The sequence below is a fragment of the Mus caroli genome, chromosome 7, assembly GCF_900094665.2.
Source record: "Mus caroli chromosome 7, CAROLI_EIJ_v1.1, whole genome shotgun sequence".
NCBI lineage: Eukaryota > Metazoa > Chordata > Mammalia > Rodentia > Muridae > Mus > Mus caroli.
This window is the reverse complement of record NC_034576.1, coordinates 118,370,604-118,389,731: the sequence shown is the minus strand read 5'-3', so window position 1 is coordinate 118,389,731 and position 19,128 is coordinate 118,370,604. Positions and strand designations below refer to the sequence as shown.

General features: G+C 49.0%; 1 protein-coding gene across 4 annotated transcripts in view; it reads left to right on the top strand.

Annotated features, from left to right (window-relative positions):
• Plekha7 (pleckstrin homology domain containing A7) overlaps nt 1-19,128 on the top strand; it is a 187,839-nt gene that overhangs the window by 156,898 nt on the left and 11,813 nt on the right. For all 4 annotated transcript variants that reach the window (XM_021166776.1, XM_029479071.1, XM_029479069.1 and 1 more), the window contains 10 exons: nt 73-126; nt 9,465-9,533; nt 9,707-9,787; nt 10,596-10,745; nt 11,235-11,336; nt 13,396-13,504; nt 13,617-13,843; nt 17,020-17,208; nt 17,294-17,411; nt 18,436-18,539. In XM_021166776.1, coding sequence (XP_021022435.1) covers nt 73-126; nt 9,465-9,533; nt 9,707-9,787; nt 10,596-10,745; nt 11,235-11,336; nt 13,396-13,504; nt 13,617-13,843; nt 17,020-17,208; nt 17,294-17,411; nt 18,436-18,539 — 1,203 coding nt within the window. The remainder of the gene's footprint in view (nt 1-72; nt 127-9,464; nt 9,534-9,706; nt 9,788-10,595; nt 10,746-11,234; nt 11,337-13,395; nt 13,505-13,616; nt 13,844-17,019; nt 17,209-17,293; nt 17,412-18,435; nt 18,540-19,128) is intronic.

Sequence of the window (19,128 nt, the reverse complement as noted above, 5' to 3'; positions counted from 1 at the left end):
AGACCCCGGTTATTGAAACCATGGTGTTTGTAACGGTTCTGTTTTGCTTTTTCCTCTCTGCTTCCTTGGAAGGCTGACGACACCTACCTCCAGCTGAAGAAGGACCTGGAGTATCTGGATCTGAAGGTGGGTGCGAGGGACTGGAGATTGCTTAACGGTTAGGGGCACTCGCTGCTCTTGCAGAAGACCCAGGTTCAGTTCCCAGCACCCACCTCAGGTAGTTCACTTACGAATCAGTTCCAGAGCATTTGAGTCCCTTAGACCTCTCCAGGCAGTCCAAAGGCACACACATTCACACAGGCACGCACACCACTCTTAAATACAGGTAATAAGCCTTTAAAGATAAGTGGCATCAGGATTCCACCTACCATGGACACTCATCTTTCTGCAAGTATTACTTACCAACTCAAGTTCCAGACCCTAAGTGAAAACTCTTGTCTGAATCAGGAGAAAGTCATTGCTTATGGTCTGACTCTTGTGGAATCGCTTGTGAGCCCTGTTATAAGATCTCTGGCTTAGACAATATGAGGGTCATGGTTTTGATCTGTTGCTTCCCTTGGTTTAGAGCCAGAGGTTCCTGCGAAGTAGCCAGTGGCTTTGCCAGAGCCTCGGCTGCTGGCAGGGGTGTGTTTGGCTTATAGGGAGTTGGTTGGTGTGTGTGAGGTGCCTGTGGGTACTTGAAGCTCAAGCCCTGGCTTAGCCTTTACCACCGAGCTGAAAGGGCCCAAAGAAAGCTGCTACTGAGTCGCCACAACCCACAAGTTTCCTCTGGTGACAGCCCTCCTCATGCCTGAGCTCTGGAACAGACTGGAGGAGTGTAACCTTAGTCAGCCCAGGGAGGGAAGGAGGTTGTGGGCCACATTTATCTTTACTGCACTGTATACCTGGCTCAAGACATTTCTGATGCCGGGATTGTCTCCCAGCCTTGTGGGGCTTAGCTGTAAACCCTTGTGGGGGGTTCCCATGGTGACTTAGACCTTTGGTTAGATATCTCCTAGTTCATGCGTCTGTTAAGCACTTGCTGTATGCCCAGCTCTACAAAAGACAAGGGCAGAGGCAAAGGAAAAACTGAAGGCCCTAGTCTTAAGAAATTTCCAAATAGGATGGGTTAGGGAAGGAAAATATCCCAAATGATAGTGTATACAGTGACCATACAGACATCTGTTTTGGTCAGTTCTGAGCTGGAGACATGAGAATTCCATGGGCCGTGAGAGAAAGGCTTCTATGGCAGTGGGGAACATGTGAGCAGAGCTTTGAAGAATCATGGCGATGAGCAGCCGTGATGAAGTTGGTAGGGACCGAGTAAGCCAAAGAGAGCCGCTGCCGTGCAGTGGTGATATTAGAGCCATGGAGTGAGGTGGAATAAATCCTGGTGACTCCCGACTCTGTCAGAGGCCTTATAGGGAGGAAGAGAATGGAGGAGGAGAGACAGAGGCACGAGGCTTCGGAGCAAGACTCTCTGTTTGTGCGACTCAGACAGAAGCCGAGTAGCGATGGTCCATGTTCTGAGTTTCACTGTACCACATTAGCTTGCAACGTAGTCCCATAAGGGGGTAAATTACCTTCTTAAAGCCGCACCGGAGACAGAGATACATTTGCGTCCCGCACCCTCTCACCCTAAAGCTCATATCTACCTCGCTACCTACCTTACAGCACATGCCATTTATGCTGCCATGGTCCCTAAGGCAGTAAACTTTTTGGGGAGCCAAGCTTGGGTTAGGATGGCAGGGAATGGGTTTGATGGACTGGAGAGGCAAGTTGCTTCCTGGGGGTGCTTCCTTAGCTAGGAGCTATGTCACCTGAGGAGGTATTCTGGATGCTGACATTATCATGAGAACAGCTGGGCTTGTAGCCACAGTTTCCTGGTTGTGTATCTGCTACTGTAATTCCTAAGCTCTTCTCAGGGAAGTAGTCCAGGGGTGAACCTCTCCTGCAGCTGGAAGAGGCTTGACTCTGTCTACCCAAGAGAGAGAAGAGAGGTTGTGTATGAAGTAATGATCAGAAAAGCCAGTGTGCTTGCATGGCTTCCATCAGAGGGCAGGGGCCTGGCTGCCATGCGCAGATCCAGAAGAGTGATCCACTACAGGATGCAGAGCCCAGGGTCAAGGGCCTACAGCTGATTATGTTTACAGATGTTCAAAGTCTGCTAAGTGTAAATGTGCCATTCCAGTTTCCCGTGTCGGGGTCGCAGTCCAGGAGGTTAGGCACATCTCTACTCTGCCTCCCGTGCTATGCTGATGTCACCTTTGAACTCAGGTTCCCCTCTTCCCCCATGTGTTTTCTGTGGCTCTGAAGAGGATTAAGCCAAGCAGATGGCAGCTATAGGCAGACGGACGGTTCAGTTGGTAGAAATGGTCTTCTGAAAGGGCTTTCTTTGTGGTGGTGAATGTCCTCTCACAGGGCCACACAGATTGGAACCTATGGATCCTATAACATGCTCGGCAGGATGTCCTTGAAATGAGGGGGGTGTGGATGCAGGTACTGTAGGTAGAGACAACACGAGAAGAGGTTCACACACCCAGGAAAGTGGATGTACTTGAATGAGCCCAGAGGACCACCCTGGGCATGAGAGACAAGCTGTGCCCCTCTAGGACCATCCTCTCTATGGGATTGAACCTCCAGCCTCATGCAGGCACCCTACCTCTGAGGCATATTCAACTATGTCACCAAATCTCTTTTTACTTTTTGTTTTATGATTATTAATAAATTCTCAGGCTAGCATTGAATTCACTTTGTAGCCCAGGCTGGCTTTGACCTTGCACCAGCCCCTCAGGGTAGTAGGACTGTGTCGCCACCAAGGTGTGGTGAGTGTGTGAGCGTGTGTGCGCGCACGTGCATATACACAAATGGTTTGCTAGGGGTACAGCCTAGGGCCTGTGCTTGCTGGGCCTGTGCTATGACACTGCTTTCTCCCCATCCCTAAAATGAGTTTCTCTAGAGAATACTTCCCCTGCCCACATCTGATCTATGGATTCCCTCACTCTGATGTGTCAACTTAGGTTCTTCTATGTTATTGTTCTAAGAGCTAAGGATTCAGGGCCCATCACCCCTCTGGGTGTCCTGAGTTCACTGGTGGTGACTTCTCCCTAGCACCTTCCACAGGTTCCTCTTCCTCAGGTGAATATCCCTGCTGTGGGGCCAGGAGATCAAATGCAGGCACCTCACAGAAGATGCAGCTCTTAGCTAGTGTGTTTTGGAGAGTGCTTGCTCTCTTGGTGATGCCAGGGTAGAAAGGACTGAGCAGTGGTGAAGCTTCTATTCTGCCTGGCAGTGTCTGTCTGGTTGATTTGTGTTTTAATTTTAATTCTCACAGTAACTGAGTAATAGGAGTTACTCTCTTTATCCTGTTAACCAAGAACCCATGTCTCAGAGACGTTAAGGGAGATCTGCAAAGTTCCATGGCTGGAACTGACTGCAGCCCTGAGTTAGTCATCTGTGGGCTGTGTTTCCATCATGGAAATTCTGGTTCCCAGAACCTGAACTCCATTAACTGGCTTAAAAGAGTGGGCTGTGGTCGGGTCACTGTTGTCCATAGCATTTAAAATAAAATTATCCTTTTAGATAACATCTCAGAGTGTTACTTTACCCAGACTGCTCTCAAATATCTGGGCTCAAGTGATGCTCCTGGGCTGTGGATGTGTGCCTGTACTCCCAACTTTGAGTTATTTTTATATAGCCCTGAAATGCATCCAGGTGAAGCTGAGCAGGGTAGCTTTGGCTGCTCAAGTGATACCTTTGTGAATGCAGAAGGTTGCCTTCAACCCCAGGGAGTACCATTGTTGGCTCCACATCTGTAGCACCATGAGTTCTCTCTGACAGTTTGAGCCTAAGATCAGGGCTTGTCCGTTTCCAAAGTCAGCTTCTGGGGCAGAGTTTTTTAGGTTGCTATCTGGGGCATCAGCTATTTCTAGAGCATCTAGGAACGTGATTTTAAAAATATAGATCTGAGTCAAGTATGACGATACACACCTGGGGTCCCAGCTTCTTAACTCAGACAGGAGGATCATTTGAGCCCGTAAATTAGAGGCCAGCCCACAGAACATAATGACTTTCTTCTTCTAAAAAAAATTTTTTTTAAAAGCTGGGCATGATGGCTTGTTCCTTGGGTCCTAGCACTGAGAGGCAGAGGAGGGGGAATCTTTGTGAGCTTGAGGCCAGCCTAGTCTCCATAGTGAGTTCCAGAACAACCAGCAAAGCTTCCCGTAGAGACTCTCTGTCACAAAGAACAAACAAACTTTAGAGCCTGGCGTGATGCATGCCTTTTGACCAGCACTCAATAAGGCAGAGACAAAAGGATTGCTACAAGTTCAAAGCCAACTAGGCTACATAGTTCCAGGTCAGCCAAGGACACAGAAACCCTGACTCAAAAATAAATAAATAAATAAATAAATAAATAAATAAATAAAATAAATTTAAAAGCAGAGGTTGGAGGTAAAGCAGGTATAGGTACTTGCTACCAAGCCTCATAGCCTGAAACCAGGACCCATGTGGTGGAAGGGAAGAACAAGTCCACAGTTGTCCTCTGACCAACTCACGCACTATAGGATGTACACACCGAAGAATACATAAATACGTTTCGTTCTGATCTCTACTGAGTTAGCACTCTTGTGTCCAGGATCCTCTGCTCAGGTGTGATTCTTGTGCACACTAAAACTTGAGGTCAGCCATCCGGGAACAGAGATGGCTAAGCCCAGCCATGAACTAAACCACTAGGGAATTTGTTGGAAAATGCATGTCTTTGTTAGGGTTTCTATTGCTGTGAAAAGACACCATGACCATGGCAACTCATAAAGGAAACCATCTCACTGGTGCTGGATCACAGTTCAGAGGTTTAGTCCGTTATCATCACAGTGAGAAGCAGGCAGGCCTGGTGCTGGGGAAGGAGCTGAGAGTTCTACATCTTGAGCTGCAGGCAGCAGGAAGTGGTTGCCACACTGGATGTAGCTTGAACATCTGAGTTCTCAAAGTCTGCCCCAGTGACCACTTCCTCCAAGAAGGCCACACCTCCTAATAGTCATTGGGTGCCAATTTAATTCAAACCACTACAATGCTTAGAGATTCTGACTTGACCAAACAATTCCTTAGATGTTTTTAAAACGCAATTACGGTTGAGAAAGAAAAGATTACCTCAAAGTGGTTGTTTTTGTATTTTTTGTTTGTTTGTTTGTTTGTTTGTTTTTGAAACAAGGGCTCATCTATCCCAGGTTGTCCTTGGATGCCCAATGACCTTGGACTTGTATCTTTTTGCCTCTTTCTCCTGAGTACTAGGGTTTTGTAGGTACATCCATGTCCATTTTATATGGTAGGAGATGGAGCCCAGGGCTTTGTGAATGCCAGACAAGCACAGAACCAACTGAGCTACATCTTGGAAGTGGTGGCTCTCAAGTATGGTTCCTGACCAGTCACGGCAGCAGTACCCGGGAATCTGTTAGGAATGCCACATCTTGAGTCCTAGTCCAGACCTGCTCAACAAGGACCTCCAGGGTGGAGCCCGAGCCTTCCAGGTGATTCGATACACTAAAGTTGGAGGGCTTCAGTAGGAATTCTGATGCCAATCTGGGGGCGTAACTTGGGGTAAAGTACTTGTCTAGTACACATGAGGCCCTGGGTTCCACTTCCAACACTGTAATAAAAATAAAACTTGGTTGGCTTGGGATCTACACACCTGGTGTGGGAGACAGTGTTTTCTTTCTTCGCATTTCTTTAATGTGCATGTGTGTGCGGAGGTGTGCGTGCATATGTTAAGGCCTGCATTTGGAGGTCTGCAGGGCTGGTTCTCTTCTTCCACCCTATGGCTCCCAGGGATTAAGCTCAGGTCGTCAGGCTCAGTGACAGCACTGCACACTGAGCCATCTCAAGGCCTGACAGACTGTATACAGCACTGATTGTGAGCATCTGGATCCTCTGGGTAAGCAGAGACATTTACCTGCACCCAAGTATGGAGCTGAAGTCTGAGGAAATTCTATTGGAAATAATTGTTAGAACTGAGATGAATGCGTAAACCGAGCTTACAGGTGTTACAGAACATGGTGATGGAGGCGGGAAGAAGCAGATCTCTTCTGTCAGGCTTCCCCTCACCTTCCTCTACAGAACCGGGAAGGAAGGGAACCAGGAAGTAGCCCTTGGGCATGGTCAGCCCACACAGGGGCCCCCAAGCAAGCAAAACTGGTTAGGTCAGTTCTTTCTTTAGAGGCATCCCTAGCTGGGAGCTCACTCTACCAAGGCTCGAGGCATGTCTTAATTGTCTGCACACCTCGTCTCTGAGGTTCCCCTTCTCCAGCCCCCCCAGACTGTGTGGCTGCTTCCAGTGTTGTCGGATGTCTCACCTGTTACGTTTTGTTGTATTTGCCTTTCTGTTTGGAACAGATTAAAAATAATGAACCTTTGATCAACGTGCTTTACAAAGTGCTGAAGAAGTCAGCACGGGGCTGTCGGCCCGGGAGAAGCGTAAGATGATCGGATCCGTGTCTCCAGGCGGGGCCATTCCATTGCTTCTGGCTCAGGGCCGGCACCATCACTTGCTTAAGCAGTTGCTCTCCTGACCGCCCCACGCTTCCTGCAAGTCATTTCGGTTGATTTTCTTTAACCCAAAGCTCTCTTCAGCATTGTGGCTGAGCCGCTCATCTGTGGTGTCCTGTGGCTCCATCTTTTGTGTTGCAGAGGGGTTGGGGAGCTTGCTACCAGCTTGCATTGTGTCTCCATCTTCACTTGTCTGCCTTCACATTGGTATGGCCGAGCATGAGTTTATGGGAGTTTAGAGAAGCCTTAGATTCCACTGCCTCTGCCTTTTCTAGGGTCAGGATACTGACATGCAGGACCCAGTTTGGAACTGGATGGCCACACCATCTCCTTTGCAATGTAACTAACTAGCTCTTGAAGCTTTCTGAGGGAGGCTACAGACTGAGGGGCAGGTGTCATGTTCTGATGTGGTAGAGGGGAGGTAGGGTGGCCGAGGGGCTGAGTCTCTTCCCATGTAGAGATTCTTTAAGATGAATGGGGACCTGAGACCTTTGATATTTCTGGGGACAGATACTGGGGACATTTGTTGATGTTTTAGGTGGATAGAAATACTGTTACCACTGAGCACCATTTAAAAAGGGAAACTTAACTGCCATGTACTACCCGTGGCTGTAACTGTTCATCACAGCATCCTTTCTCTGGATCAGAGCTAAGCTGAAGGACCTCTGAGGAGTATAAGCTTTTCAAGGAGCCGGTGCCCTGTCACTTGTAACCTTTACTCCATCGGAAGCCAAACCAGCCAGTCTGATTTTGACATGTTCATAAACTCACTCAGCTAACATCCTCCAGATCTCCTCCATATGCCAGGTCCTGCTTGGGCTTCAAGGATAGAGAGAAAATGCATTCTAGTCTCCACAGTGCCCCCCTAATGTGCTTAATAGGTCTGGAGAGGAGAAATGAGCAGACATCATGGTGATTTGATACTCTAAGCCCCACAGCAGTGACAGGCACCCTGTGTGAGAGGGACATGCTGAAGGACACCAGACCCACTCAAAAGGAAGAAAGAAAGGCAAGAACTTTGAATTCCTAGCTCCCAACATCCTATAAACAGCACATCAGAGAGAACAAGAGATGCCTCTTTCTTAGAAAAAAGGGAATGTGGGTATCCCTGGAGGGAGAGAGAAACAGAAGGTTGGCTCCAGAGTCACGGAGGACAGCACTTTCAGAAGGGACACCACCAGAAGGCCTAATTCGGATTTCTCCTTCTCAGAATGCCTTTGTGTATAGATACTTCATTTCTTTCCTGATGGTGCTGGATAAATGAGGCGTTGCTCAGTTAGATCTTATTTAAGCATCAGAGACATCCTCAATAAAAAGCTTCAGGGGAAAGGGGGGTAAGAGTTTGCTGGGGGAAATCCCCAGAGTGCACCTCAATTTGAAAGTGATTTCTAGCTCGTTAACGAGCCAAGGCCAGCTTCTTTGAAGAAGAGACCAACTCATAGCCCTCCCCTCAGGCCTCTATATTCTAATTATGTATATGCATGTTTGTAACATGCTCTGCATAGACCCCACGGAACTCGATGATGTTTGCTGGACTCTTCCTCATATGCCAGGCCTGATATTCACTCTCTACCACAAAAAAAAAAAAAAAAACAAGGCCAGAGTCCCTGTCGTCTGCTGTGTGACCAAATGGAAGCAGTCCTCAGCTCAACGCGAGAAGTCATTTGACTTCTTCCTTCTGTAGTGAGCTGACTCAGTGGTTAAGAGCACTGGCTTCTCTTCCAGAAGACTCAGGTTCCATTCCCAGCACCCACATAGCAACTCGCATGTCTGTAACCCCAATTACAGGAGATCCAGCATCGCCTTCTGGCTGTATGGACCCATGCATATGACATGATACCGTAGACAGACATGCAGGCAAAACATCGTACATGGAATATACATATTCTTTTAAAGAAGTCATTTGATAGTGGCGTGGACTTGCTGAGGGAGGAGGGTGTATGGCAGTTGGGCACATGACTGGTTAGTCTGAAGAGAATGATGGACAGCCCGTTTTGACTCCTGGCTCACACTGGCAAACTTCTTGGACCTTCCTGGTGGAGCGAGGAGAAAACAAAGGCTATCACTCCAGCAACTGTCTATCCATCCTAGGGTCCTCTGCCTAGCACACACTACCTGCCTCTGCCATGGTTACCCTGTTCTCCATGTCTACTGGGCAGGGCTACAAAACAGAACAGAGAAAGGCTGTCTGGCTCGAGGTGCTTTAAGCTGACCTTGTTGTGCCCACAGAAGCCCACACCTTCATAGCCTATGAAAGGAAGGTGCCCGGGGAAAGGGGCGCATGGGATAGAGTCGGGAGTCAGTGAGAACAGGACGGCAGCAAGCTGCCTGCTTACAGTTGACGGGGGCTGTAAAATGGGATGTTCTACTGGCCTGGAAGTGTGAGAGACTTGTTCGTTGCTTTGTTGAGGTGGTAAGATAGGTTGTAACTCACGTGAGTACAGCCAAGCCTTGTTGTCTGGGTGTGAATCTTAAACCACTGGCTGGATCTGCCCTGGGTACCTTCCCACTCTGGCTGGATCTTTTAGTAGTGTAGGATAAGGAAGGCTGGCCCTTGTCTATGGGGAAGTGGCTTCTCAGAGACCTGGACAACCTGTGTTTGTCCCTAGGTGTAGCAGTACGCCTCTCTTACCAATGGCAAACCTCCAAAGACTCCTAGGAACGTGTCATGCTTGTTTGGGGCAAACTGATGACCCTGTAACTTGAGCACCTGCATTTTCTATGATTTGACAACCTTAATACTTCTATTAGCACCACCAACAGTTTTTCCATAAAATGAAGCAGGCATTAAAACAGTGCAGATAGTGCTCAAGTTCTTGCCCATTTTGTGCCATGAGCCTCCCGCCTCTGCTGAGACTTCCACATCCATCCACCATAGGACTAACCTTCCTTCCTGCTACTTGGCTCCACACACCTTGTTAATCATTAAATTGTTCACCTCCCAGATGACAGGCCGAGACCTTCTTAAAGATCGAAGTCTGAAGCCCATGAAGATCGCCGAGAGTGACATTGATGTGAGTTACCAGTGACAGGCTGGCTCCTTGGCCACCTCCTGACCTGGACCTGGGCAGCTTCCAGAAGGGTTTCCATATTCACTGTCTGGAGGTTTTCTGCTCTTATTCCCAATGCCATTCGCCATGTTCTCACCCCCTCCCCCCAGCCCTCTCCAACTCATTCTTGCTCACAGGTCAAGCTGAGCATCTTCTGTGAGCAAGACAGGATACTCCAGGATTTGGAAGACAAGATCCGAGCTCTCAAGGAGAATAAAGTATGCATCATTTCTGCATAGTAGTGAGATGGAGTGGGGGGACTGCACCCATCTTGGCTTTGCTGACATAGTATTTACACGCCTGTGTTAGCATTAATCAACAGGAGGGGCTAGAGTTGTAGCAGGCTATAGACTGTTTGCCTAACGTGTGAAGCCCTGGCTTATATCCTCAGGTTACATAAAACAGACCAAGCCTCAACACTCCCCTCCTTTTAGGAAGAACGGGCTGCTGGGTTCATGTACTCCCTTTTCTGTGCTGGCCCATGTCTAAGCCTGGGAGAGGTTCTTTATTGGTAGCGCTGATGGCCTCACACACAAGAAACCCAGAGGTCTGCCTTAGAGAAAGTGGCCCTCATCACACTGGGCAAAGCCTTTTGCTTCCTCAGGTTGCTTACCCCAGGGATCTGGGCTGGAAAGGGAGCAAGTCTAGATGGGAAGACGGGAGAGAACTGGGGCCACAGTTATGGCCTCAGGTTGACTTTTCTCTCTTTATATTTTAATAAGATATATTCATTGTGTTGAAGATCTGTGGCATGCTCTTTTTTTCTTCTTCACAAGATCTTGGGAAGGTTCTCTGTCAATTTGTCCATTTGTTTCCTGATAACCTATAAGGAGTCAGAAGGTTCTGTACCTATCTTGTAGATAAGAAAGCTATGGCAGAGCTTTATTGAGACGGCCTCATGGGCCAATGAGCTGCTGTCCAAAGCCCTGTATCTGTTCCAGCTCAGCTCACCACTTTGGCCTCAGTTGTTTGGTTTCTTAGCGGATAGCTCGCCCATCCTCTTGCTCTTGGCCCTTTCTGGCACAGGATCAGCTAGAATCCGTGCTGGAGGTGCTGCACAGGCAGACAGAACAGTACCGAGACCAGCCACAGCACCTGGAGAAGATCACTTGCCAGCAGAGGCTCCTGCAGGAGGACCTCGTCCACATCCGTGCCGAGCTCTGCAGAGAGTCCACGGTATGTAGAGGGTAAAGAGGTAACAGGCACTTCCCCTGGGGCTGCTGCTGAGATGAGGCCAGGGGTGAGAATGTTGCTGCCTCCTGGTGGTTACTTACCCAGGGCATCATGTCTGACTCTATCTGCACCCTAGTGCACCTTAGGTTGCTTTCCTTCAGGATAGTTGAGGGAGCCCCAGTTTCTTGGAGAAGTCTTCAGGCTGTATTCTAGTCTGTATAGTGCATTCTTAGATGTCAGAATTTCTACTGTTGTGGCTGTCAGTCTAGTGTGGTGTTGACCTTCCCACCAGGGTAGGGAGGGAAACCATCTTGGGGGGGAGGAGTGGACAGTGCAGGTGGCCAGGAACACCTGTTCCCATCTCCTTTCCACCTAAGCCTTCCCCTTCCTTCTTTGCCTAGTGGGTAGTAGGTTAGGGGTGGGTATCCTTGAGCCTGGGAGGGAACAAGGTGAGGGCGCATCGAGGGACCAGAAGTGTTTTCTTGCCAATAGGAGATGGAAAATGCATGGAATGAGTACCTGAAGTTGGAGAAGGATGTGGAACAGCTAAAGCAGACCCTGCAGGAGCAACACAGGAGAGCCTTTTTTTTCCAGGTGACCAAGAAAGAGGGTTATCACCTCCCTCGTCTCCATTACTAGCCTGTTAGGGCTGTGAGCTCTACCAAACAGCTGTCTCAAACTCTACCTTAGCAGGGAACTCTTTGCTCTCAATGCCTAACTCTCAGTGTTTGGGAAAAGAGCTGATCCTTTAAGAGAGCAGAGCTGGGGGCTGGTGAGATGGCTCAGTGGTTAAGAGCACTGACTGCTTTTCCAGAGGTCCTGAGTTCAATTCCCAGCAACCACATGGTGGCTCACAACCATCTGTAATGGAATCTGATGCCCTCTTCTGGTGTGTCTGAAGATAGCTACACTGTACTCATATAAATAATAAATAAATAAATAAAACTTGAAAACAGAGCAGAGCCAAGAGGAGCCCAGTTCAGTGCCCACCTGGGGCGCACTTTGGAGGTCCAGGATGAGTTTCTCCTGGATTCCCTAGACAACAGCAGGAAGTCCAGCCTCTGTCTTGTTTCTGGTAGTCACTCGATGGCCTGAGGAAAAAGTCCCTGGAGTCTCCTCTTCTCTCATTTATGCTTATTTGTTTGTTTCTGGAGCCAGGCTGGCTAATCCCCACCTCGGTGGCCCCTGGCCAAATTGGAAGAAGTGGCTTTAACTTAAAGTCAGATTATTCCGAAAGCCTAGCGGTGAACACTTTTAATCCCAAGAGCTGGGAAGCAGCGGAGATCAGATCTCTGAGTTCAAGGCCAGCCTGGTCTACAGAGCGAGCCCCAGGCCAGCCAGGACTGCAGAGAAAAAAAAAAAAAAAAGTCAGGACATTCTAGCTGGCCTGTGCTCTCTCCTATTGTAGTAAGCCTCAGGCTTCTACTCCACCCTCAAAATTTTTAAAATAGAACATGGCCTGTTTTCCAACTCTACTTCAGATCTGTTTCTTCTTGGGGCTCTGACATACATAGATTCAGCGTATTTGAGTTCAGCAAATGTTCCTGGAGGCTTCTTTTGCTCAGGGCCCCATGCTATGTCTTTTTGAGAGCTGGGCTTGCTAACTGATGGTGGAATTCTGAGCTAGGTTCCTCCTTCAGGTTTCTTCATGAATATGTGAACTCTGGATGTTCCCCTAACCCTAAAACCAAGGAACTTCTCTGGGGAATTTTGTTTTTTTCTTTTCCCATGGACCTACTGTCCCCTACTCGCTTATAGGTGGTTATGGGAGATGCTGAGGACAATGTGGAGACTCTTACCTCTGGTTCAGGGATGACCTCAGAGAATCCCTAGAAGATGCCTCTCTCCCACTGTTACCCCTCCCATCCCCCCATAACTCCCTTCATTAGAAACAACATCCCATAATACTTACTATAATGGCTTGAACATATTGAGTAACTGCTGTTGGTAAAATATTCCCAAAAGTTGTTTCTAGTTGTTGCTGAGGTATATCTGTAGCCCATGGCTTTTTGAGAAAGGTCTCACTGCATAACCAAGGCTGACTCTGAACTTGAAATGCTAATCGTAGATCTTTTTTTTTTTTTTTTTTTTTTTTTTAAGCTAGAGTTTCACTATGTAGCCCTGGCTGGCCTCCAACTATTTAGACCAGAGCTGCCTCTTCCTCTGCCTCCTGAGTGCTGGCAGTAAGGGTGTGTGCCACCACACCAGACATCCCAACTGTGTTTAAGAGTACAGCTGGGCAGTGAAAGTCCATCCACATGTTGTGCAGCCATAGTCCAGAATTTTCCGTCTTGTGAAACTGAAAACCCGTTCTCTTCCCCTCCCCTCCTCTGGTCCAGGCTCCCCCTGTTCTTTCCTGTCTCTGTGAGACGGACTAGATATTGCATGCATCATTTAAGTTCATCCTATGCTGTTCGAGACCATCTATTTTTAAGTTAGGTAAAGTAGGCCAGTGAGCTGGTGAACACTGCTCACCCCAGCATTCCTCACTGGTCTGTTTCTCAAGCAGACTTAGATTGGGCCCTGGCAGGTCCCAAAGGTTGTGCCACCCCTATGGTAAAGGGCTCTAACTAAAGACGTATAGCAAATCCTCAGAAGAAACTTTTAGCGAGGAGCCAAGAAGATCCTGAACGGGGTCCCCTGTGTTCCCCAGGAGAAGTCTCAGATACAGAAGGATCTGTGGAGGATCGAAGATGTCATGGCAGGCCTGAGTGTGAATAAAGAGAACTACAGAGTTCTGGTGGGATCTGTCAAAAATCCAGGTAAGACATCTAGCCATCTTCCTGGCATAGAACACAGAGGGGCAGGCAGAATGGCCCGTGCACTGAGACAGTCTCGGTTCCACCCTTGTGTCGTTTCTGCCCGTACCCTCAGAAAGAAAAACGGTGCCTTTGTTCCCTCACCCATCTGTGCCTTCACTCTCTCCAACTGAGAGCAAGCCGGCCCTGCAGCCCAGCCCTCCCACCAGCCCCGTGCGGACGCCTCTGGAGGTCCGACTCTTTCCACAGCTGCAGACCTATGTGCCATACCGACCTCACCCGCCCCAGCTGAGGAAAGTGATGTCTCCTCTGCAGTCGCCAACCAAGGCAAAGCCTCAGGCGGTAAGCTGTGGCAGCTAGGAGCTGAGGGCATGCTGGGTGACTTCCTGAAGAGATATGAACACAAGTCAGGTTCACCTCCCATAAGGCACTGATAACAGACCAAAGAAATGACTCCACCCCAGTACAGCTTGATCACCGGTGAGTTTATTGGGATTCCTTACAGCAGGGTGAAGTGTGACTTAGAGCTACATGAGTGACCCCTAACACCTGCATTGTTGCAGAGTCTGCCTCACCACGGACAATAACTCATAAAAGCTGCACTGGCTGAATCACTGGTTTTGTTCCATTTTGAGATCTCCTGCCCAAAGCTCGATTGGAGGTGCAGACCAGAGCAGCAGCCTTGATGGAGAGGAGGCTGCTGATGTGCAGCAAGGTGCCTAGCAACCAGGGCTGGCACAGAGGGAAACGTGTCAGCCTGGGAGCCAGGGCATTGAGATGCCAGTCCTCAGTTTTTCACTGGGTCCTTGGCCAGTCTCTCATTTTTCTGAGCTATCTCAGTTTTCTCTGGAGCAGATGATGGAATCTGGGGGCTCTGGAGAAGCAGCTAGTGTTGACATCCTCAGGTTTATTCTTTTGTATGGTTGTCTGCTTGTTTTAGACATTCACATGTGTGTAACAGAAACAACTCTCCCGGGGCTAGAGAGATGGCTTTGCAGTGTAGAACACTGACTGCTCTGGCAGAGGGCCTAGGTTCAGTCCCCAGCACCCAGATGGCGGCCAGCACTGACTATAACTCCAATTCCAGGGGATCTGATGCCTTCTTCTGTTCACAGACATACATGCAGGCAAAATACCCAAATACCCAAAATAAAAATAAATATCAAATTTGTTTTTGTTTTTCAAGACAGGATTTCTCTGTGTAGCCTTGGCTACACTGGTATTTATTTTGTGGACCAGGCTGGCCTTCAACTTACAGAGATTTGCCTGCCTCTGCCTTCTGAGTGCTGGGATTAAAGGTGTGTGCCACTACCACCACCTACCTTCAATTTTTTTGTTTTGTTTTGTTTTGTTTTGTGTATTTATTTTATTTGTATGAGTACAGTGTAGCTGTCTTCAGAAGCACCAGAAGAGGGCATCAGATCCCATTACCAATGGTTGTGAGCTACCATGTGGTTGCTGGGAATTGAACTCATGACCTCTAGAAGAGTAGTCAGTGCTCTTAACCGCTGAGCCATCTCTCTAGCCCCATTCATTTTTTTTTTAATCTTTTTTTTTTAAGATTTATCTATCCATTATATGTAAGTACACTGTAGCTGTCCCCAGACACTCCAGAAGAGGGCGCCAGATCTCCTTGCGGATGGCCGTGAGCCACCACGTGGTTGCTGGGACCTGAACTCTGGACCTTCGGAAGAGCAGTCGGGTGCTCCTACCCACTGAGCCATCTCACCAGCCCGCCCCATTCATTTTTATTTTTATTTTTTAAATGAAATATCTGGGGCTTGAGAGATAGCTCAGTGATGTAGAACCCTTGCTGCGTTTTAAGAGGATGGAGGTTTGGTTCCCAGCACCAACAGCAGGTGGCTTGCAATCACCTATAACTCCAGCTCCAGGAGATCCGAGGCCTCTGGCTTGCAGGATGTTTGTCCTCATATTCACATACCCACGTGCGGATACATGCACCTATATGTAATGCAAGGGTTTTATTAAAATATCTATTCTGAAAAATGACATTTAAATGTGTCAGTGAATCACAATCAGGCCACCATCCTTCATAGGCCAACCTTCAGACCGAAAAGCAGAGCATGGCCATCACAAGAAGGCCCCCCAACCCCACATCTCCTCCCTTGTTCCCAGTGGTCTTGGCATCTGTAAGTTCCCTTGCCCGTTTCTTCCCTTGACTCTCCATGTTTGCACCCCTAAGCACTTGAATTATGCATGGACAGAACACAGCTAATCTGTCTTCTACACCGTGACTTCACCAGTCCCATTGAGTGCAGGGACCCCGCACTGTGGCTTGACTTGTTTCTTTAATTTACTACCACTTTAAAAACTGGAAAAAGTCTCAGGGTGGTGGTGGTACACGCCTTTAATCCTGGCAGAGGCAGGTAAATCTCTTGAGTTCCAGGCTAGCCAGGACTTAATAGAGAAAATCTGTCTAAAAAAAAAAACCTAAATAAATAAATAAAACTAAAAACCAGTCATGGGTAATTTCAAAGACCACAGGAACAAGAGCCACAGGGAAAGTGTCTAAGAAAATGTCCCTCAGCCACCCTATCTCGCCATTTTCTTCAGTCAAAGGCAATGGGTATTTTGGGTTTCTCTTTGTGGAGAGCTTTCTGGACGCTGGTGATTCTGATGGCTTGTCAGGGCTGGAAACTGTTGATTCTAGGGAGCCTGTGCCTGTCTTAGGCAGATGCCTTTTGCCACAGATATACACGTGCAAACACACTAAAATGTGAAACTTCTCCCCCCCACCCCCCCCCAAAAAATGCTGGGGTTTGTTTGCAGAACCAGCTTGGACTCTTTCCTAAATTCTGTGAAATCCTGAAACAGAAGGTGAGACTAGGGGAAGGAGGGAAGAGTTAATGATGAGGGTACAGCTGTCATCAGTGAGTGAATTTTCAGGCTTGGTCTCCTGGCATGGAAGAGCCACAGCCCCCAAGAAGCCAGCAAGCACACTGAGTACCAAGGAGACTGGCCTTGTCCCCTTCCTCCCTGGAAGTGAGCCAGTGCCTCTCCTGCCTGCCTGTCAGCCCACTAGAGAGACTTTGTAAGAAGGTTCATTTCCAAGAGAAAGAACAGGATGCCAACTGATGAGCAGCTCCCCACACAGAAGGACTCAGCTCTATGTGTGGAGCTGCCTAGAGTCTGCTCAGGCTGAACACTACAGGGCTGGTAGATGTCTGTCCCTGGGGTGTGTGCTGTCACTATCTCAGAAGTAGTGGTCAGCATCTCATCTCCCCTAACAAACGGGCTGAGGAGGCCGGTGTCATTTGACACTGCCAAGAATGTAGATCCAGGACACCAAGTGCTGGAGCTGGGTCACTGTCACCGATAGGTAGCACTTTGAAACTAGAAAGTATGTCAATCAAAGAGAAGAGTTGCAATGGAGGTAGCTCCTCGAAGCTTCCTGGGGTGGGGGGTGATGTGCATCTGAAGTGGCTGACCCTGTGGCAGTGCCTCGTAAGAGCACCCCTTCAATTCCATCCCTCTGGACACTGGATCTCTCTGCACAGGAAGACGAGGCACCTCCCAGGCCACCACTTCCTGAACTCTACAGCCCAGAGGACCAGCCCCCAGCTGTGCCACCACTGCCGAGAGAAGCCACCATCATTCGGCACACATCTGTGCGCGGACTGAAACGACAGTCGGATGAGAGGAAGAGGGACCGGGAGCAGGGCCAGTGTGTGAATGGGGACTTGAAGGTGAGCTGTGAAGACCGGGCGTGTCTACTGAGTGGAAGGGGCAGTGTGACGCTAGTGACCTGACCGTCTAAGACTCTGTCCACAGGTGGAGCTCCGGTCTTACGTGAGCGAGCCAGAGCTGGCCAGCCTCAGTGGGGATGTGCCTCAGCCCTCCTTGAGCCTCGTGGGCTCTGAGAGCAGGTACCAGACGCTGCCAGGCAGAGGTAAGGCAAGACTGTGAATCTTTCAGGCATCTCACTCTTCCTTAGCACTCGCAGCCTCCACTCAGACCTCAGATCCTGGCCTGCAGCTTGAGTCTAACTGTGATTGCTAAGAGAGAGGACAGGTCTGACTTCAGGAGTCGTTTGGTTTTTCTCCCTTTTCTGCCTCCAAGAGCAGCAACAGTGATTGCCCTAAAGTCTGACACTGTTGACCTGTTCTGTATGAGCCTCATACGCAACTGTGTTGGGAGATGGGGCTGTTATGATTCCCATTTTAAAGATCAAGAAACGGAGGCAGGTACTGGAACGATTGCTTAGTGGTTAAGAGGCTCTCCAGCAGGACCCAGGTTCAATTGCCAGCACCCACATGATGGTTCACAACTGTCCACCCAACTCTTGCATGATACACACATGCACACACATGCACACACACACACACACATACACACACGTGTGCGCACACACACACACACCCAATATCCATAATAAATATCCATAAATAAAATTAAGAAAAAGAAACAGAGTGGGTACCAGTCTCAGCTCCAGATCATGTCTCAGTGGGTACCAGCTCTGGCTCCAGATCATGGCAGCCTGCAGGTTGGGGTGCTGGAAACCGCCAGCACTAAGGCCACATCAGACCTGTGTCAGCCTGCGACTCAGGGACTTCTTTCTTCAGCCTATGGTCTCTTCTCTAGGCTCCCCGTTTATCCCTAGCTGGATTCTCCATGAAGCAGAGGGGTGAAGGTTCTTGTATCACGCTTTTCCGCCTGCGGTAGCCCAGCACTTCTTGTATGGAAGCATAGTTAGGGTTGTGTACAGCTCTGTAGGGACAGAGGCCACCCAGGCCAACCCTCTTCTCTCTGTGTGTCCTGCCTCACCTAGGCCCAAGGAGAAAAGACCAGGACAAGTGTGTTGTTTGCAGGGCTCTTTGGTCCCTCCGGAGAGGGATGTGTGTGAGAGGGTGATTAGGGAGGGCTTGGGGTGTGTCCAACCACAGCACACATACACCTGAGTCTTCCTTGCTTAGGGCTCTCAGGCTCCACGTCCAGGCTCCAGCAGTCGTCCACCATTGCTCCCTATGTCACACTCCGGAGGGGGCTGAATGCCGAAAACAGCAGTGCGACCTTCTCTGTAAGTGGCTGTGGGATGTGGAGGGACTCACACTCCATAGAAGGAAGGGGCCCTGGGATGGCAGTGACCAGTGAGTCATGGGGAACTTAGGATCTCCTCTCTCCCTCTCCTTCTCCCTCCCCCCTTCCCTCTCTCAACATATACACACACACACACCACTCATCAAAAAGGCCATTACACTGCCATCTCTGTTTTCTGATAACTGCCAAGCCTGTCAGGGCGGTGCGAAGCCCAGGAGACCTGTACCCTAGGTTCACCCTGGATTGCCAGCTCAGCTGGGTAAGCCCAGCCTCGGGGTCAGCCTCTGCCCAGAAACCTCATTAGGACGAGGGGCATTGGATAATTAGAGGAAGTGATTTTCTGTGGCTAGGATGAGCCCAAAGAGTGTATGAGAAAGAGACTAAGCAGGAAGAGGACAGGGGTGTGTGTGACTTAATTGGTAGAGTATTTGCCTATCATGTACAAGCCCCTGGGTTTGATCAGTCCCCAACACTGCATAAATCAGGCTTGATTGTCAACACCTGTAATCCCAGCATTTGGGAGGAATAGCTGGGAGGGCCAGGAGTTTAAGGTTATTCTTGGCTAAGTA